The following is a 17,463-nucleotide window of genomic DNA, read 5'->3' as shown; positions in this document are numbered from 1 at the left end:
ACTGGGAACTCCATCTCCCAGCTTCCATTGCGGTTGGGCAGACCATGTGACTAGTCTTGGCCAATGGGTGGTGAGGAGTGATATGAACCACTTCCAGGCAAGAGCAGTAGAAAACCCATGCTCTGGACATTCAGAGAATCTTAAGTTCTAGTGGGTACTGTTCAAAGATGTCTGTGACTAACCAGTCTAAGGTCCTCGATGACTAGAGCAGGGGACCCATGTGGGCAAGTGCTACAAGCCGGCAGCAATCTCCTTCTGCGTTCTACCCCTGAGGTTTGGAGCTCTTTGTTCCCACAGCACTGTTTGAGTAGTACTGTGCTCCGTCTGACTGGGGACCAGGGTTTGTCCTCTGCTGCCTCTCCAGAACCTCGGGCCCTCAATGAGGTCCCTGAGTTGGCACTTGGGGAATGTGTTCTGAATTATTAAAAATGTAAGCCATGGTTCCTTCCTCAAGCAAATTACCCTAGCCTGGCATGAGGGTATATGCGTTTAATCCTAGGACTCAGGAGACAGAGGCAGGCAGGTTTCTGCAAGTTTGAGAGCAGTCTGATCTACATAGAGAGTTCCAGGTTAGCCAGGGTTACACAGTGCGATCCTGCTATTTTTTTTTTTTCTTAAACTCATATTTAAGGAACAAATACATCTACAGAGCAGGTAGGATGTAGTCAGGAGATGCACTGTCCACACGGACACGGGAGGGAGAGGGGATCAGCCTCAGGTATAGAGAGCTTCCTAAGGGAAAGTAAAAAGAGTTGCAGAATCGGAGAGGATGCGCATCGCATCATCTGTAAGTAGAGTTGCGGGCAGTTGTGAGCCTCCCATGGTGGGTCCTCTTAACCACTGAGTTCTCTGTCCAACGCACTCACCTCTCCTCATAGCTTTTAAATGGCTAGGCTAAAATCTGAAGGGTGAGTTGAAGCTGGTTCGGGAACTTGAGCCTGGGTGAAGGGAACCACATACAAAAAGGGATATGGCGAGGGTGGGATGGCCACTCATGCTGGCTGAGACCGCTTTGTGGGTGGTCAGAAAGGAGACCGGCAAGGTAGGAAGGACCCTGACGCACACAAATCCCCTCAAAAGGCCCCAGCTCCACAGACAATGCCTTCAGTGTCCTGTAGCCTTGGACTTTGGCCCTAAGTCCTTTTCTAGGGCTATTCTGAGTGCCAGTGATGACCTCATAGTTACATTTGGAGACCCTAGGATGTTCAGAGCAGTGATGAGCTGTACCTTTCAACAATGCCATAATTAGTACACTCAGGGTTGTTTTCTTTTTAGGCTTACTGTGTGTGTATGTATGTATGCATGTATATATATATATATATATATATATATGTATTATGTGTGTGTATGTATGTCTATATGTGTGTGCGTGAATATGGATGTATGTGTATGTGTGTATTCAGGGTCTCACTGTGTAGCTCTGGTTGGCCTGTAGATCAGGTTAGCTCCAAATTCACAGAGATCCTCCTATCTCTTTCCCTGGGATATGCAACACAACACCCAGTTAGACTTTTTTAAAAGGGCTATTTTAATATTTACCAAAACTTGGAGTATATAGTAGAGGGTTCTCTTTACATACTCCCACCATTCTTCCCTCATTACCGACATATTATGACTAAGTGATACAGTTTTCCACAATTATTGGTAGATAGTTTTATTGACATAATTAGAATCTATAGTTTGATTAGAGATTCTTAGTTTTGCCCTAACACCTATTTTTCTGCTCAAATACCTCACCTAGGGCAATCCAATTACACTTAGTCATCCTGTCTCCTCAGGCTCTGCCAGCCTGTGACTTTCAGACTTCCCTGTTTTTTTGGTTTTGTTTTGTTTTGTTTTTTAATGATCTTGACAGGTCTGAGAAATTAGGTATTTTGTGTCAACACTAGTGGAGTGTGCCTGATATTTTTTCCTCATAGGAAAGAGTACCACTGAGGTAATGTTCCATTAAAATAAAGTCACTTGGAGCTGGAGAGATGGTTCAGTGGTTAAGAGCACTGACTTCTTTCAGAGGACCTGGGTTCAATTTCCAGCACCTCCATAGCAGCTCAGAACTGTCTGTAACTCCAGTTCCAGGGGATCTGATACACTCACAACACAAATACTCATTCAGACAAAGCACCAATGCACATACGATAAAAAAAAAAACAGTAAAAATAAAAAATACTCTCTCTGTTTCTGTCTCTCTCTCTCTCTCTGTGTGTGTGTGTGTGTGTGTGTGTGAGAGAGAGAGAGAGAGAGAGACAGAGAGAGAGAGAGAGAGAGAGAGAGAGACTATGCAAGTTTGCAGGGTTTTACTGCTGTGAACAGACACCATGACCAAAGCAAGTCTTATAAAGGACAACATTTAATTGGGGCTGGCTTATAGATTTAGAAGTTCAGTCCATTATCATCAAGGTGGGAGCATGGCAGCATCTAGGCAGGCATGGTGCGGGCAGAGCTGAAGGTTCTACATCTTCATCTGAAGGCTATTCGTGGAAGACTGACTTCTAGGCAGCTAGGATGAGGGTCTTAAGCCCACACTCACAGTGACACACCTATTCCAATAAGGCCACACTTTCTAATAGTGCCACTCCCTGACCCAAGCATGTACAAACCATCACATTCCACTCCCTGGCCCCCATAGGCTTGTTCCATCCAATCACTTAACTGTAATCCCCAAAGCAAGACGGGAAACCAGCTGGGCAAACTCCAAACTCTGCATCTCCATGGCTGATGTCAAAGTGGTCTTCAGATCTCCAACTCCTTTTTCATCTTTGTTGACTGCAACAAACTGCTTTTTCTGGGCTGGCTCCACTCCCTGTTAGCAGCATTCCTCAGTAGATAGCCTATGGCTCTGGCATCTAAAAAATTGTGGGGTCTCCAAGGCAACTTCAGTTTCACAGCTTCTTGTTTCAATGTCTGGGATCCACACATGGAATTCTAGACTCCCCCAAAGGGCTTGAGTCACTCCTCCAGCTCGGCCCTCTGTAGCACTCTAAGCTTAGTTTGATCCAGTCCATTGCCATTGCTGTTCTTAGTGATCATCCCATGGTACTGGCATCTCCAATACATTGGGGTCTTCTGCTGCAGCGAGGCTTCACCAATATCCTCTCATAGGATTTCTTCATGGTGCCAAGCCTCAAATCCTTTGCACGACCCCTTCAGTTCTGGGCCATCAATTGCAACCGAGGCTGCACCTTCACCAGAGTTTATCTGGCTTCTGTCTGCCCTGCCCAGGCATAGTTCACCATCCTTTGGGTCCTAACATGTGCGATCATGCTCCCCCACCTCCCAGCATGGTGGGCGAGACTGACCAGTGATGACCCCTCGCTGTACTGGAGAGGCCTCGGGATCCCACCTCGCTGGGGGGCCTTCACCTTCACTGCACCACGGAGGTTTTTGGATGAGACCCTGACTGGCCAGAAGGGAGTGTACGATCTCCTGGAGGTGGAGTTACAGGCAGTGGTGGGCTCTTTAACACGGATGCTGGAATCTAAACTGCAGAACCATGAACATGCAGCAAGTTCTCCAGCCCCTAAAGTTTTCTGTTGTTGTTGTTTTTGTTTTTGTTAAGAATGTTTATTGTTTTTAATTATGCTAGGGGAAGGGGTCTGTGCACATATGAGTGAAGGTTCTGCAGGAGTCCAGAAGAGGGCATCAGATCCCCCGGAGCTAAAGGCAGTTGTAAGCCACAGGACCTGGGTGGTAGGAACCAAACTCAGGTCCCCAGGCTTGGTGCACTCTAACTGCAGAGTCATGCCTCCAGCCCCGGAAGGCTTGCTTTTCAGCTTACGTCAAATGTGCACACTGTCAGCATGATTCATGGCTGCTGGTGTGACCTTCCTCGGTTTTCTTCTTCCTTTTCTGATTGTGCGCTTTGGAAGGAAGTCACTCTAAAACCCACACCCCGCATCCCGCACCTTGATTCTTGATTCTTCTACATAGGCAATTTCTCTCTTCATTCCCATTGCTGGCCAGTGTTTTTCCTCACAGAACCTTCTCAACTCTGGGCTAGTTCTTTTGTTTCCAGAACACCCTTGTTCTGGGAACCCAGAGGCCTTCCTCTCTTCTCCTCCAGGCTTATCCCAGAGCCATGTTCTGAAAACAGCCCCCATCTCTCTAGGAGAGTGGCCTTCTCTGTGTTTTCAATAACATATCGTTCCAGTTCATTCTTGCCGCTTGCTTATTGTGCCCTGCCCTATGCCCGGAATTGTGTGCTTGATGCCTTGAGAAGGAACCAACGACCTCCGTGGGTCCCACCCTCCAGCTTCCCCAATGTGTGGCATCCTGTGCTAGACTGGAATCCCCACGAGGACAGCGACTTTGTCCACACTTTTTAGAACTGTGTTCCCAGCCAACCAGCACACGTGCCTATGAACTGTTACTTCCCAGAAGGCAGGCTGGTTTTTGTGTCCTTTCTTCCCTGGGATGCTTTGGACGGCAGAGGCAGCCTTGATCCTCTAGGCCTGCAGGTGGACAGCAGAGCGTACCACAGAAATCTAAGCGGGTTCGGAATCGGGAATGCCTGCCTCCTCAGGTAGAAGCGAAGTTTAGAAGTTGACACAGTCCGCGAGGCCGAATCAAGAGGACTTGGTGACTGATTGGCTGGGGAGGGTGAGGCGGGAGGAGGAGTCGCGCAGATGGCTCTGAGGTCTGGAGCTGGGAGGGGGGGGGGGACAGCCGGTGCCACCTCTGATAGACTTTCCAGAAGTGCTGTCAGCTCCTGGTCGCCCCACCGCTGTGGCTCAGGCCTAGGGTTGGGAAGCGGTTTCCTGGCTTGTGCAAACTTCTGCACCCCCACCCCGCCCCCACGTCCTTTCTTCAGAAATAAATAACCAAAATCTTAGAAGGGATCTTGAGCCTGGCCATTTGTCACCGGGGGGTGGGGGGGAGAAGCACCGTGGGGGTCTGCACCAGCCTGCCGTTTCCCAAGGAGGGACACCCCCACCCCTCCCGGGAGCATCGTGGCCAGCCAGTCCCGGGTCCCCAGGCCACCGCCACCCGGGAGCGGAGTCTGGGCGGGACAATGGCCGCGGCCGCCCGGGCCCCGGGAGCCCCCGTGCTGGGGAAGGGGCTGTCCTAGGGCCGGGCGCCGGTGCCCTCCCCGCGCGGCTCGGGCGGGCGGAGGGGGGCGCGGAGTTCCTTTGTGGCTCAGCCTCCGGCGCGGCGCGGCGCGGGCAGGGGGCGCCGCGCAACTTTCCTTGGCGGCGGCGGCGGCGGCGGCGAGCGCGAGACGAGGCCCCGGGGCCGAGCGGGGGCCCCCAGCGCGCGGCCCGTCCCCGCCCCGCCGGCCCCCTCCCCTCGCCGTCGCCAGCGCCGGGCGCTGCCCACTCGCCGGAGCCCCGGGGCCGGGCGGGCTGCGCAGCCGAGAGGCGGGGGGCCGGACGCGGCTCGCTCGCGGGGCCCAGCGCGCCGGGGCCGCGCGGCTGCACAGCCGGCCTCCGCCGCCGCGGCGCCTGCAGAACCCAGAAGTGAACAGCAGGCGACCCGGAAGGTTTGCGCGCCGCTCCGCACCGAGCCCCAGCCGCGCGCCGCCGCCACCGCCGCCGAAGCCGGGAGCCCCCAGCCCGGCCCTGCTCGGGCCGCCGGGCTCGGGGCTGCGGCCGCGTCCCGGAGCGCCGCCAGCACTGCCAGGTCCGTGCGGGCCCGGGGCGCGCGGGGGAGCGGGCCCGCCCGCGGGAAAGTTGCGCCGAGTTGCGGGGCGGGGGCCGGGCGGGCGCGAGCGCTGTCAGCGCGGGGCGGCCGCGCTGCGTGGGCCCGGGGGTCGCCGGTGCCTCGGGCCGGGCCCCGGGGCGGCCGCGGCCGCGGCGGCTGCGCGCGCGGGGTAGGCAGCGTCTCCCGCGGCGTGTCTGGGGCTGGTCTCCGAGTGTGTGCGTGTGTGTTTTCCTAAGCCGGGTTATTCAAACCTGCTGCAATTCTCCGGTAAACAATGATTCATGGGGCTTAATGCAAATAAACGGATTGCAAACGGCGCGGTTCGCGCACTTTGCAGCCGGCCCGGTGGAGCGGCCAGTGCCGGATTTCTCCGTTTTTTTGCAGATCTGCAGAATATGGCGTCCCTGTCCTGTTTTAAAAATAAGCCAGGCTGCCATTTTTGTTTTTCTTTTGTCTGAAGATTTTAATAAAACTGTCTGAGAATGTGGGAGAGGCGGCTGGAAGCAGAGGGGGCACCCGAAGGGTTGGCTTTTTTCCTTTTCTTTGGAGAGAGCCGGGAGCCTTTCGGGGGAGGTGAGACACAATACAATTACACTTTAAAGGAAAAATAAGGGGGAGAGAAGCTGCCAGGTGATTTGGGGGGAGGGAGCTGGGAATTTAAAGTTAACTCTGAAAGTTTTCTTTTCTTTCTTGCTTTTTTTTTTTTTTTTAAGATTTTTTTTTTCTTCCCCCGAGGGCCCTGAGATGCTGCGAAAGGCTATGGGGGCCCGTTTCTCTGTTTCTTCCCACCCAGCTAGTCGCCTTTGCAGGGTTTTTGGGAAAAGTTAACTGCCGGTTTCCCCAGAGCTGCGTGGGTGGGGATGGCGTGTGTGTGTGTGTGTGTGTGTGTGTGTGTGTGTGTGTGTGTGTAGGGCTGAGGTGAGAGGTTTTGGGAGGAGTCGGTTGGACGAGGCTCTGTATCAAAGTGGTATTGTAAGGAACTATACTGTAGCCCCAGATTTGGGGGAGTTGGCTGGTTCTAGCCACTTAAAGTGGGCCCAGGGTTGGCCCAGGGTTTGCTGCTAAGATCCCTGTCATGAGGCTATGACCCTTCTCACCACCCTGTCCTCCAGCAGTGTGGATCCTTTAGGAGCTGTGCGTGTGTGTTGGAGATGGAGGGAGGCTTGCCCCTTCATGGGTGGCCAAAGCCCCTTGGTGGACAGGAAGTTTTGGTAGCCCCCTCTTGGGGCAAGTCTGGTTGATTGCAGTGGAAGAACCCCCATCAGGTATGGGTGGTCTTAGCCTCCAGAGATGGCCTCTGTTGATGAATGTCCTTAGTGGTGGGTTTTTAGCTGGGTACAGGCCTGCAGCTCCCGTGGTTCCCAAGATACATAGGAGTAACTGACTGCCTGGCCCTTGTGATATGAGCCTGCCCTCCCCTTGTGTTGACTCCTCTCTGCCACCCGGCCTGCCACTTTGAAGTCTCCTGATTGGACATCAGTTGAGTTTCTGAAGTGTCTGACTGGAATTGCTGGTGGCTGTGCGGGCAGCAGAGTGGTATGAGGCCAGACCCATAAAATCTGAACGTGGTCTTTTCCCCTTTGGGGGAGACTCTGTCCTAGCCTAGGAGGACCCTGTTCTGCATATGCTCTGAGCCTTTGTGCTTATCTAGGGCCCTCCCCTCTCTCCTCCCCCCCACCCCCATTTCCTGGAGGGAAAACACTCACAGAGTCTCCCTTCAGAGCTGTGTCCTGGCTTCACAGGCAATGTGAACTTCCCAAGGACCATCAGTGGGAACAAGGTCTGCGAGTGTTGAGCTGCAGAGCTAGGCATGCCTGGGTCACCCGGTTCTGAACCAACAAGGTTTCAGATGGAGAAACTGAGGCCCAAGAGTCACTACCCTGCCCGGTAGAGAAGAGCTGAGGCGGGGACCCACGGCTGGGTTCTGTCTACTGTTCTCTGTTTTGGAGCACTCTCACCCCCAGCATGGTTTGCTTCAGACAAAACTGAACAGGAATAGACAGTGTGACCCCCTTCATTTTCCCCTGGACCCCATTATCATCACATTTCAGGAAATTGAACATTACAGTGTGTATACAATGTCCTATGTGGCTGCAGCCATGTCAGGCGCTTCCCAAAACTGAGTTGAGGTCAGATGCTCAGGTGGGGACAGTTGACCTCATTTTAAAATTTAAGAAACTGAGGCTAGAGAGGCTGGGCAGTGACGGAGGAGGGCTGGCCTGCAGACTCCCTGTGTGGGCCTTTCCTAAGTGGGTGGTGCTGTGGGCAGGACCTTTCCCAACTTCTAGTTTTTGGTCTGAAATTCTTCTGCTGACCCCAGTGGCTGTGTAAAAATCTAGAGGCTTTACTCCCACCCCAAAGAATGTCAGAGATGGAAAGGCCCCGGGAGGTCATCTGGAGAGGAAGGCGCTGGCTCCAAGTCTGGCCCTAGCTTGTTCTGGAGCCCTGTTCTCCTGTCTCCCTTTTCTGTGAAATGCTAAGAGAGATAGTGAACCACTGGGCCGGGTGTAGGGGAGCTAGCTGGTGCAGGGGCTGGCGGGTAATGGCCACACTACATAGGTTGGTCCTAGGGGCTAAAGGATAGTCTGCGGTGACCTTGGGAAACAGAGGCCAGCTTGGTCTTAAGTGGGAAGAAACTGGTGTGTGAGCAAGCTGTGGTCTCTGTCTAAAGCGAGCTTTGTCCTGCCCTTCCCTAGGCAGGCATTCCTTGCCTCTCTCTAGTTGCTCCGTATTCTTACTGTTCATATATTCTCTCATTTGTGACTAGGCCATTCATTTGTTCTTCCACTGTCTACTCCTCAGTCTATGGGTTAGTCAGTTCAGTAGTCTTCTTGTCTGTCCCATCATCCATCCATCCATCCATCCATCCATCCATCCATCCATCCATCCTCCCATCCATCAATCCATCCATCCATCAATCCTCCCATCCATCAATCCATCCATCCATCCATCCATCCTTCCATCTGATCAATCCAGCTCCCCCAGCCCAGGTTGGACAGATATGAGATGCAAATGTAGCCCTGGCATGTTTGAATACCAACAGGGGAGAAAAGCCAAGATTTCAGGTACGTTCCTAGGGACTCAGAGTGTCAGAGGCTCTTTAGCATTTGTGTCTCAGGGCTCTGAGCGTGAGCTTCCACCTGTACAGTGGGCGCTGTCCTTGATCTCACCGATGATGGGGGGAGATAATAACAGTGGCTCTGATGTCTCCCACCCCAGCCAGGCATGCGCTGGGATCTCTGGACATGGTCACTGGCCCGTAAGGATCGTCATTTACTTTTCTAGGCCAGGCCTTTCCTTGTCTTTGTGAACCATGGTGGGGTTTTTCAGAATGCCAAGTGATCTGTGGACCCTGACAATCCCATCCTGCCCCTTTCTCCCCCTGCTGAAAGTTCCACTGCTTCCTGAACATTTAGAAGAAAAATAAGTAGCCTAATTCTGGCCTACGGGGACGGGGGTGGGGTCTGTAGTTCCAGCCTTGCCCGCTTTTCAACCTCTGCTTTCACGCGCCAGCCCTGCCCTGCCCACCCATATATCTTACCACCTCTGGCCATGCTTCTTTGCGCACCTTCCCCGACTTGGAATTTTTTTTTCCTGATTCTGTGGCACCATCAAACATCACCTCCTCAAAGGGGCCTTTGCTGACCGTCTGCTGTAAATAGCTTCCCACTGTCACATGAGCCCCTGCGTATTTTCTTTTGTGGCTCTGGGCATCTGAGACCTTCTCATTTGCTTGTTTATTTGTACTCGCTGTCTGCCCAAGCACATGTTTAATTCTAGAGCAGCTTAAGGGCCACTCAGGCTTCCAGCGAGGTGTGGCCGGGACTTCGGCAGAGGTGAGGACAGGCTGTGGAGCCAGGTGTGGTGGCAGCCGCGGTGTCCTGGCAGTGCCTGGGAGGTGATGTCACATGGAAGTCTGTCATCTTCCCCTGGGAATCTTGGGGTTGTTGAGAGCACAGGCCCAGACTCAGAACGGTAGAACCCAAGCAGCTTCCCCACCCAGAACCCTTGACACTTTGCCCGTGACCCCATCATGAATTGTCACCCTGTGTTTAGGGAGCAACAGAGGGTGCTCACTTTGTACCAGACCATGTTCTCTGAGGTTTTGTGCGTATGGAAATAGAGTTGTCCTTGTTATCCTGTTTGCAGCTGAGGAAGTGTAAGTATGGAGAAGTCAAGAGAGCTCATCTCTGGGGAGTTGAGGGGTGTCTGGTGCCAGGTGGGAGCACTGCTGGGTCTGGTTAGGATCCCACAGTTGTGGGGAAGCCCATCCTTACCCAACCCCTGCCCACATCCTGACTGAAGAGCCTCTGCTCTCTCTCCTAGAACTCCCTCCCTAGAGCCCTTGTCACCCACGCAGTCAGATGGCTGTCACTGCTGGGACACTGTTTTTTTCTTTACACACTTAAGAGTTCCTGCACCTTCCAGTGAATGACCATGGGAAGCCAAGATAGAGTGCTGGCTTCCGGGGCCGTTGACTGGGTCAGTCTGGTGGCCTCGGTGCACGGTATTGAACATGTGAGTGAACGAATCAACGGGCACACAGAGACTGTTAAGTATTGCCTGAGCACCCCACCCCCCACCCCATCCCACTGCCCTCTCTGTAGCACCATGCTGACACTTGCTGGGGGTCCCTAGGCAGGCTTGATGTCCTCAGGGAAATGAGAGTCGCTTTCTGCTCCTGTAGTGGGCATCTGATGATGCGTGTGCAGCCAATGTCTTCTTACTCAGTGGGAAAACTACAGGGTTAAGGAGGAGGGGTGGTCTGTGCCTAAGACTGTGTGTGTCTCCTGAGGCTTTCTTTACCTGGTAGTCTCTCTGATCATCAAGTTTCAACAGGCTGCCCAGCCTTTGCCTGGGGGTTCAGGGGATGCAAAAAGTCCTGGTGGGAGTAACTGTGACCCGTTTGGTACCATCCCCTCCCCCTCATGGGGCGATGTTCCTGAAGCACAGGAATTTTCCCCGACACTGAGGAAGCCAAGTGTTGTAGATGCGTGTTGGGAACAGCTGTGGTGTTAGGAGAGCTTTCTGGAACCCCAGAGCAGAGGTGGGCTTCAGAGACTTGGCAAGTAGCTAGGTGGTGTCACTAGTAGATCGGGTGTGACAGACAGGCTGAGAGTCTTGGCTCTGAGGCCTAAGGAGTCTTCAGTCTGCTGGTTCTTGCCTCACCATTGCGGCCAGCAAACATATCCCACTTGAGCTTTAGGCAAAGGCTTCAGGCTCGTCGGAGCAGCCGTTCTAAACCTGTGGGTTGTGACTCTTTGTGGGCGTGTGAACAACCCTTTCACAGGGGCACAGGTCAGATATCCTGCATATCAAATCTTTACATTACCATTCATAACAGGAGCAACATTTCAGTCACGAAGTAGCAACAGAAATCATTTTACGGTTGGGGGTCACCACAACATAAGGGACTGTATTAAAGGGTCACAGCATTAGGAAGGCAAGAACCTCTGCCTCAGAGGATAGTCTAGTTAGCCAGGCTCTGGGGTTCTGTCGGGGGACACCTAGCTGTGGTGGGTAGACTTCCCATTCCACTCAAACACACAGTCATACACGTATAGTCATCGGTTCTGCCGCCATCCCTGAGTCTTTGTGCCTGCCCTGGCACTCCCGTGGGCCAGTGCCCACTCCTTGCCTGCATCTGCCTGGAGAAGTGGGGTCACTCATAAACAGGAGAAGCTCCCCTGAGAACCGGGGAGCTTGTGAGCTACCGGATAGGGTTGGGGATAGTTCGGTCCAGTTTGTAGTAAGTCTTCCCAGGTCTGCCCACCCACATGGCCACCCAGTCCTTCTGTGTGGGGTCCATACCGTTTGCTAGCCTTTACTCAGGCCTCAGCCCTTCCTGGCCTGATCACACACGGACCACACGGGAGGGGAAGGAGCTACTTCATAGAGGAGTTATGATCACATGCTGGGGTTCCTAGTGTGGGACCTGTCTTGAAAGACAGATAGGTCCACGGCAGCAGAGCAGCTCTGATATGGGAAGAAGTCAGAAGAGCTGAGGGACGCTCCCGCACCTCAGATACTGGAGCACGCGTGTGAGGCTCCTCGGACCCTAGGAGCCCATCACTGGCAGGGTAGCATGTGTAGTGGCTGCATATCACAGAACCAGGCACCATTCTGGACTTGTATACCTAGTCACCTGTACTGTCCTCGGAGCATCCCTGTGGCCGTACTGTGACACACTCTCCACCCTCACCAGTCAGGTTACAGATGGCAACTTTGAACTCTGGGCTTTGTTGTGACCCTGAGGCCCAGGCCTGGCTGGGCTCTCTGACTGTAAAGTCCACCCTTTCAACCTAGGCCCACCCGTTCCGAGCTGTGATTGGTTGAGCCTCTTCACTTCCTAGAGAAGGACCCAGAGACCCAGAAAGGTTTGCCAGAGGTTTCTGTTCCCTCAGCCCTCATCAATTCGGGAACTTAAGTGGCTTGGTAACCACAGAGCATCATGCCTGACCCTAAATCAAGAAACACTCTGAGAACCAGGAGGGCAGGGGCAGAGTTTGTGGAGCTGGGCAGATCTGTCGGAAGGACAGGGTAACCCCCCTGCCCCACCCACCAAGATGTCCTGACAGGATGTCTTTTGATAGATACATTAGCTCAGGTGTGTTCTAGACATCTTTCTGGGAGTATGACACACTTCAAAAATGTCCACAGCATCTTTCTTAAGAAGTTGGGAGGAAAGTGAGAAAGACTTGGGAAGCATCTAAAGGTACCTGGGTGGAGGAAGGGTTAGGGACTGTCACCCTGATCAACCTGGCATCCCCGAGGGAGCTGCCAGCAGAGAAAGGCCCCTGATCTGAGTCACTAAGGTGATGGCGTCTCGGGCTGCTTCAGAAGGTTCATTGCCCTGGATTGTCTCTGGGTGACGGGAGCTGGGTGTGGAGCTGCCGAGGATACAGGGATGGGGGAGTGGAAGGTCAGGAGGTCACTGCGTGCACAGGATCACCCCTCTCTGCCCTCCCAGGCCTGTGGGGCTACAAACCCTGCCCTAATCAGACCCAGGATCCTCGGTCTTGTTCCTCACGGGAAGTCCATAGAAGCCAGTTTCTGAGGCTGGCTTGGCCGGGCTGCAATTTTAGGGGTAGAGTGGACAGGGCAGCAACAGGACTTCGTGGAATGGGGGGTGTGGTGGGCAGAGGGGCTGTGGGAGGCAGATGTGGAGCATGGATGGCTGGGTGGGTCTCACAGAGCCAGGCAGAAGGCAGTCTCATCCGAGCCTCTCTTGCAAAGCCTCTTCTTACTTGTCCTTTCTCAGCGTCCCCCCTGGCCACATAAGGGTTTGCCTGCTGGAAGCGTTACTCTGGACTGCTCAGGGCCCTCCCTCCATACATGAACTGCTCTGCTCACCATTGCCTGTACCTGCCCCTACACTCTACCCTACACTCACCATGCCGCCATGTGGGTCTCCTGACTCCTGCCTGTGAAGTTCTGTTCTTTGGGGGTGTGGGGGGGAAACTGTAACAGTGTACCCTCTCTGTACTGGGAATCCTTCTGTCTGAGACCCCGCCCCTTTGAGCCCCTCCAGGCCTTATGGAACACCAGTGTGAACTGAACCCTGCCCATCTCCAATTTGGAGGGTGCATGGCTTCGCCATGATCCTAACCTCGAGTGTCACTCTTGGCTGTTGGGGTGACCAGTGTATTTAGAGGTATGATAAAGGAAGGAGCCTTAGGTTGGAACTGGGTAACCTGACTCCTGTTAGGGGAAAGATCAGGGAAAATTTGCCTTGAATCTAAGACCCGTCAGTTGAGCCATGAGGCCCTGCTGGGGACCAGGGACTCTAACCATGAACCCTCAAATAAGCCGTCCTCACCCAGCTCATGGCTCATGTGGGGAACTGGGTAGACAAATGACCAGGCCATTCACTCATGACATTGTGATCTCAGCTGAGATTTGGTGTCTGGATTCTGGCTCTAGAACCTTTAGATGGTTGTTGGCACGGCCGGCATATAAAAGCAGCTTGTTTGGGGCGTGTGGTATAAGCGCTTATAGGGGCAAAAGGATAGGTGCAGCGGTTGGATGGCGAGAAGAACGTGGCCCACAGGACCTCTGGAGACCTTGACTGACCCGCTGCAGGGTTAGGACTTCCCCAGGCAGTGGACCTATAAAGGGCTTTCTGTGGGAGGGTGAGTGACGGGCAGGCAGGCCGGGCTAGCCCTTGGCCTGTCGTCCTGGCTGGAGCCCCTGGATGCAATGGGACTTGAGTCCCTTCCTAACTGCCTTCCCACTGGGGGCATGGGTGGTGCTAGGGCTTACAGTAGGACCCTCATCTTCTCTTTTGGAAAAATTTGGAGGACTTCACAGTTGGGCTAGGAGGCAAGGGTGCTCTGCTTTCCAAACAAAGCTTGCAAAAGCTTCGATTTTATTTTAAGAGTATTCCTCGAGGCAGCCACAGAGGCACACTGTAGAAAAGTCATGAAAGACAGCTATGAAGTACATCAGCCCCTGGCCCTGTCTCTGCCCTGTGCCAACCCCCTCCCCGCTGTTAGCGTTCAAGTCCCTCAGTGGCATCCCATCTTGAGCGTAATTTTTATCTTCCATCGGCCTCCTGACTACTGTCTTACAAGCATCTCCTAACTGCCCATGGAGGGTTATTAACTATACTTTTTAATGGGTGCGGTAGCCTGAACTCCAGATCCCCTGTAGTCTGGATCCAAGCCCCACATTCCCTGCTTGCCTTTGGGCAGCTGCCCAGTCTCTCTGTGCCCCCGGTCCTTCATAGGCTCATGTGCACATTGACCAAGTCACAGCAGTGCCTCTGTGGACAGTCACAGAGAAGAGTCATTTCAGAGCCGTCTCTATCGCTTGCAAGTTTGGCCGTTCCAGGTTCTCGCTCCTAAGAACAGACACAAGCAGTGTCATGCATGGAACTTCAGGTTGTTTTCTAGGGGCAGCTGACCGAGACTGGGCTCGCTAGGCCACGGGGTCTGAATACCTTTTGAGCTCTTCACACATCATGGGTTGATCCTTCCTAGAAATGCTTGTTCCAGTTCACACTCCCACCGATCACCCACAGGAGTGTCACTGTCCTCCCTGCATCCCCACCAGTATCCAGTGTTCTCGTTTTTCGTAGTTCTCTTTGCTCTGTTGGCAGGGGAAGCCGTTGGCTTTTCATGACTGGTGAGGCAGAACCGCTGGCCATGTTCACTAGCCACTCACATCTTTAAGGATCAGCACACACGCCACCCCCTGCTCATGCCAGCAGGGATGGGGTCGGGCAGATAGAGGCAGCAGGACCCAGTGTACTGCGGGGAGGGGGGCTCTCAGAGGAGGGAGGGCATTTACTTCTGTTCAGACTGTAACATTTTTAATTCCAATGCATGCACACTGTCATTCATTCATTCACTCATTCACTCACTCACTAACCAGGTGCTGCCAAAAGTTCTCTAATTCTTTTCTGATGGAGTCCTGTGACTAGGATGGCTAAGAAGGGACAGATGTGGAAAGTGTTCTGATGATGAGCACGCAGGGTCCAGGGCACAGAGCCCATGTGGGGTTAGCAGACTCCATATGCAGGAAGAAGAAACTGTGTGTCAGGAACCATGGGGGTGGGGGAGGGGAGTTGGACTTGGCCAGTCAGTGGCCCTGGGGTCCTTGAAGGAGAGAAAGCAAGAAGGGAAGCAGACACTATAGGGAGAGGAGCTGTCAGCCTGGGTGGCCACTGTGCACTGGGTCAAGCAGTGAGGACAAAAGACAGCCAAGTCATCCTTCCCAGGTCTGCAGTAGGGAGCCCTGAAAGCGTCGAGGTAGGGCGCGGTGCAGTGACTGTAGTAGACTTAGGGTAGGGTGGACATGCAGAGCCTGCAGGGGTGAGGCTCTTGCAATAGCTGAGGTCAGAGCTGAAGGACTGGGCCAGAGACCTACATTGCGCCCCAGCCTGTGAAATTCTAATCATGGTCAAAGAGCAGATTGCGTTGTCTCTTTCAGGAAGCCCTCCTGACATTCCCCCAGCTTAGTTTAAGGGTTAGGCTGTGAGAGGCCTGATGTGTGGTGGGTCTGGAGTGCCCCCATCAGCTGAGCCAACTTTCCCATGAGCCTCTAGCTTAGCCCCTGAGGATCCCAAGCTCTTTCTTTCATTTTTTTTTTAAATGCTAAATGTATTGTTTTCATTTTAAAAGAAACGGAATGTCATGACTGAGAATTTGGAAATGAGAGAAACAAAGACAAAACCCCAAGCAACTGAGGCTAGCCCCACCCCCTGGGCTCCGCGCTCCTGTGGGCGTGGTTCCCTGAAGCCTCCTTCTAATCAGGGGTCCTGCTGTCTAGGTCCGGCTCCTCCCACTTCCCCCATCCCTGCCCACCCACCTTCACCCCATTGGCCTTTTCCAAAGCTTGTTCCCGTGTGGGACTGGGCAGATCTCAGTTTTAATGTCTGTGGTGTGGCTTTCGGGGTGTGGTGGGGGTGTGGCCTACATTTGTTGAACTGACAACCCTCTCTTCCTCCAGGCTAGCAGCAGTGTTCCCCCACTACCTACAACCCACTATGGGCTGTGTGTCCTCTGTGTCCCCAGGCAGCAGAGCCTGGTCCCTAGTGTGCCCTTCCCTCTGGAGTTTGCTAGAGTGGCCTCAGGTTTTCTGGGAAAAGGTGACAGAGGGACCTGCTTTGAAATCTGTACTGAGCTCCGTAGCCTCAGCCCGGTTGCCTAACTTGTCTGGACCCCAGTTTCGTCCTCTGTACCATGGGTCTATTGTTGCTGTAAATATCCCGCCACAGTCCTCAGCCTATTGTAGGAGGTCTCGTTGGGTAAGATGCTGGCCCAGGTGACATGCCAGGTACCAGCCTACCTGGGGAGAGCTTTTAGATTCTCCTAGCCACTGTGTGAGAACCACCAGAGTGCATGTGTCCCTTTAGGGCTGGGCCAGGGCTGGGTGGCACCCTCACTCCCTCACTCACTTGCTGTGTGACCGAGCAAGTTGACTGGCGTCTGTGAGCTGTACTTGTGTCAAGTGCTCATTCCACAAAGTCACCGGGAAGAGTCAATGACTTGAATCATAAGATGCTCAGCACATTGGTGTTTAAATCAACAGTAGCTGCCATTTTATTGTTATTGTTATTGTTATTCCCATATACAAGGTGCCGTTGGGAACACAGAGGAAGTGACTGACTGGGGGTTCAGGGAAAGCTCCGTAGAAGAGGGAACACTTGAGCTGGGTCTTGAAGGATGAGTAGAAGCTCACCAAGTGGGAAAGGACCTTCTAGGTAAGGAACCTGTGATTCCAGGCTGTGGGTCTGTTAATGAGGGGTTTGTTCTTTGGGGACCAAGACATTGTGTCCGTAAGGGTCCCGAGTGTCCCTCACTGCTGTCCTCTGCGGGGTCATGGGGGAGGTATGCTTGCCCTATTAGTGTTGGTGGCTTTGACTTCCTGTTCCCAAGGGTTCATGCTTGTGGCCACAGATCTGTGTCTGTCTCCTGTCTGGGTTTGGTGCCGTCTGCATGTTGTGTTAACTGTGTTTGTCTCTGTCGATGTCCAGAGATCTGGGCCACACTGTGAGGACAGCTGTATACTTCCCTGGCCACACAGCTCTCCAGAGCAGCCAGGCCCCTCGGGGCCCAGGCTCAGTCCTAGACTCAGAGCTCTCGTTGGGAATTCCCCTGCCACCCACTCTGGCCTCTCTAGAACCTGCTGTGACTGACAGGTCTTACATGCCACACATTTCTCCCCTTTACCTTCTGCTGCAGACCTGGACTCTGGGCCTAAGACCTAGGGGTCAGCCTCCGAGCCAGGCCCTGGCTGACTGCCCAGTCTCATCTCTTTGCCAGTCTCTCTGAGAGGCTGCACATCCCAGGCACCACACCTGTGCATTGTGCCTTTGCAGAC

General features: G+C 53.6%; 1 protein-coding gene across 1 annotated transcript in view; it reads left to right on the top strand.

Annotated features, from left to right (window-relative positions):
- The first annotated feature begins 5,245 nt into the window (after nucleotides 1-5,245).
- The window catches only part of Znf362 (zinc finger protein 362), a 31,955-nt gene continuing 19,737 nt past the window's right edge, over nucleotides 5,246-17,463 (top strand). Inside the window, exons 1-2 of the mRNA XM_021200355.2 lie at nucleotides 5,246-5,616; nucleotides 16,718-16,843. Of these exons, the coding sequence (XP_021056014.1) occupies nucleotides 16,806-16,843 (38 nt within the window). The 5' untranslated portion in view covers nucleotides 5,246-5,616; nucleotides 16,718-16,805. The remainder of the gene's footprint in view (nucleotides 5,617-16,717; nucleotides 16,844-17,463) is intronic.

The sequence above is a fragment of the Mus pahari genome, chromosome 6 (genome assembly GCF_900095145.1).
Source record: "Mus pahari chromosome 6, PAHARI_EIJ_v1.1, whole genome shotgun sequence".
Lineage (NCBI taxonomy): Eukaryota > Metazoa > Chordata > Mammalia > Rodentia > Muridae > Mus > Mus pahari.
The sequence above is the reverse complement of the archived record's forward strand: the minus strand, read 5'-3'. Positions and strand labels throughout refer to the sequence as shown.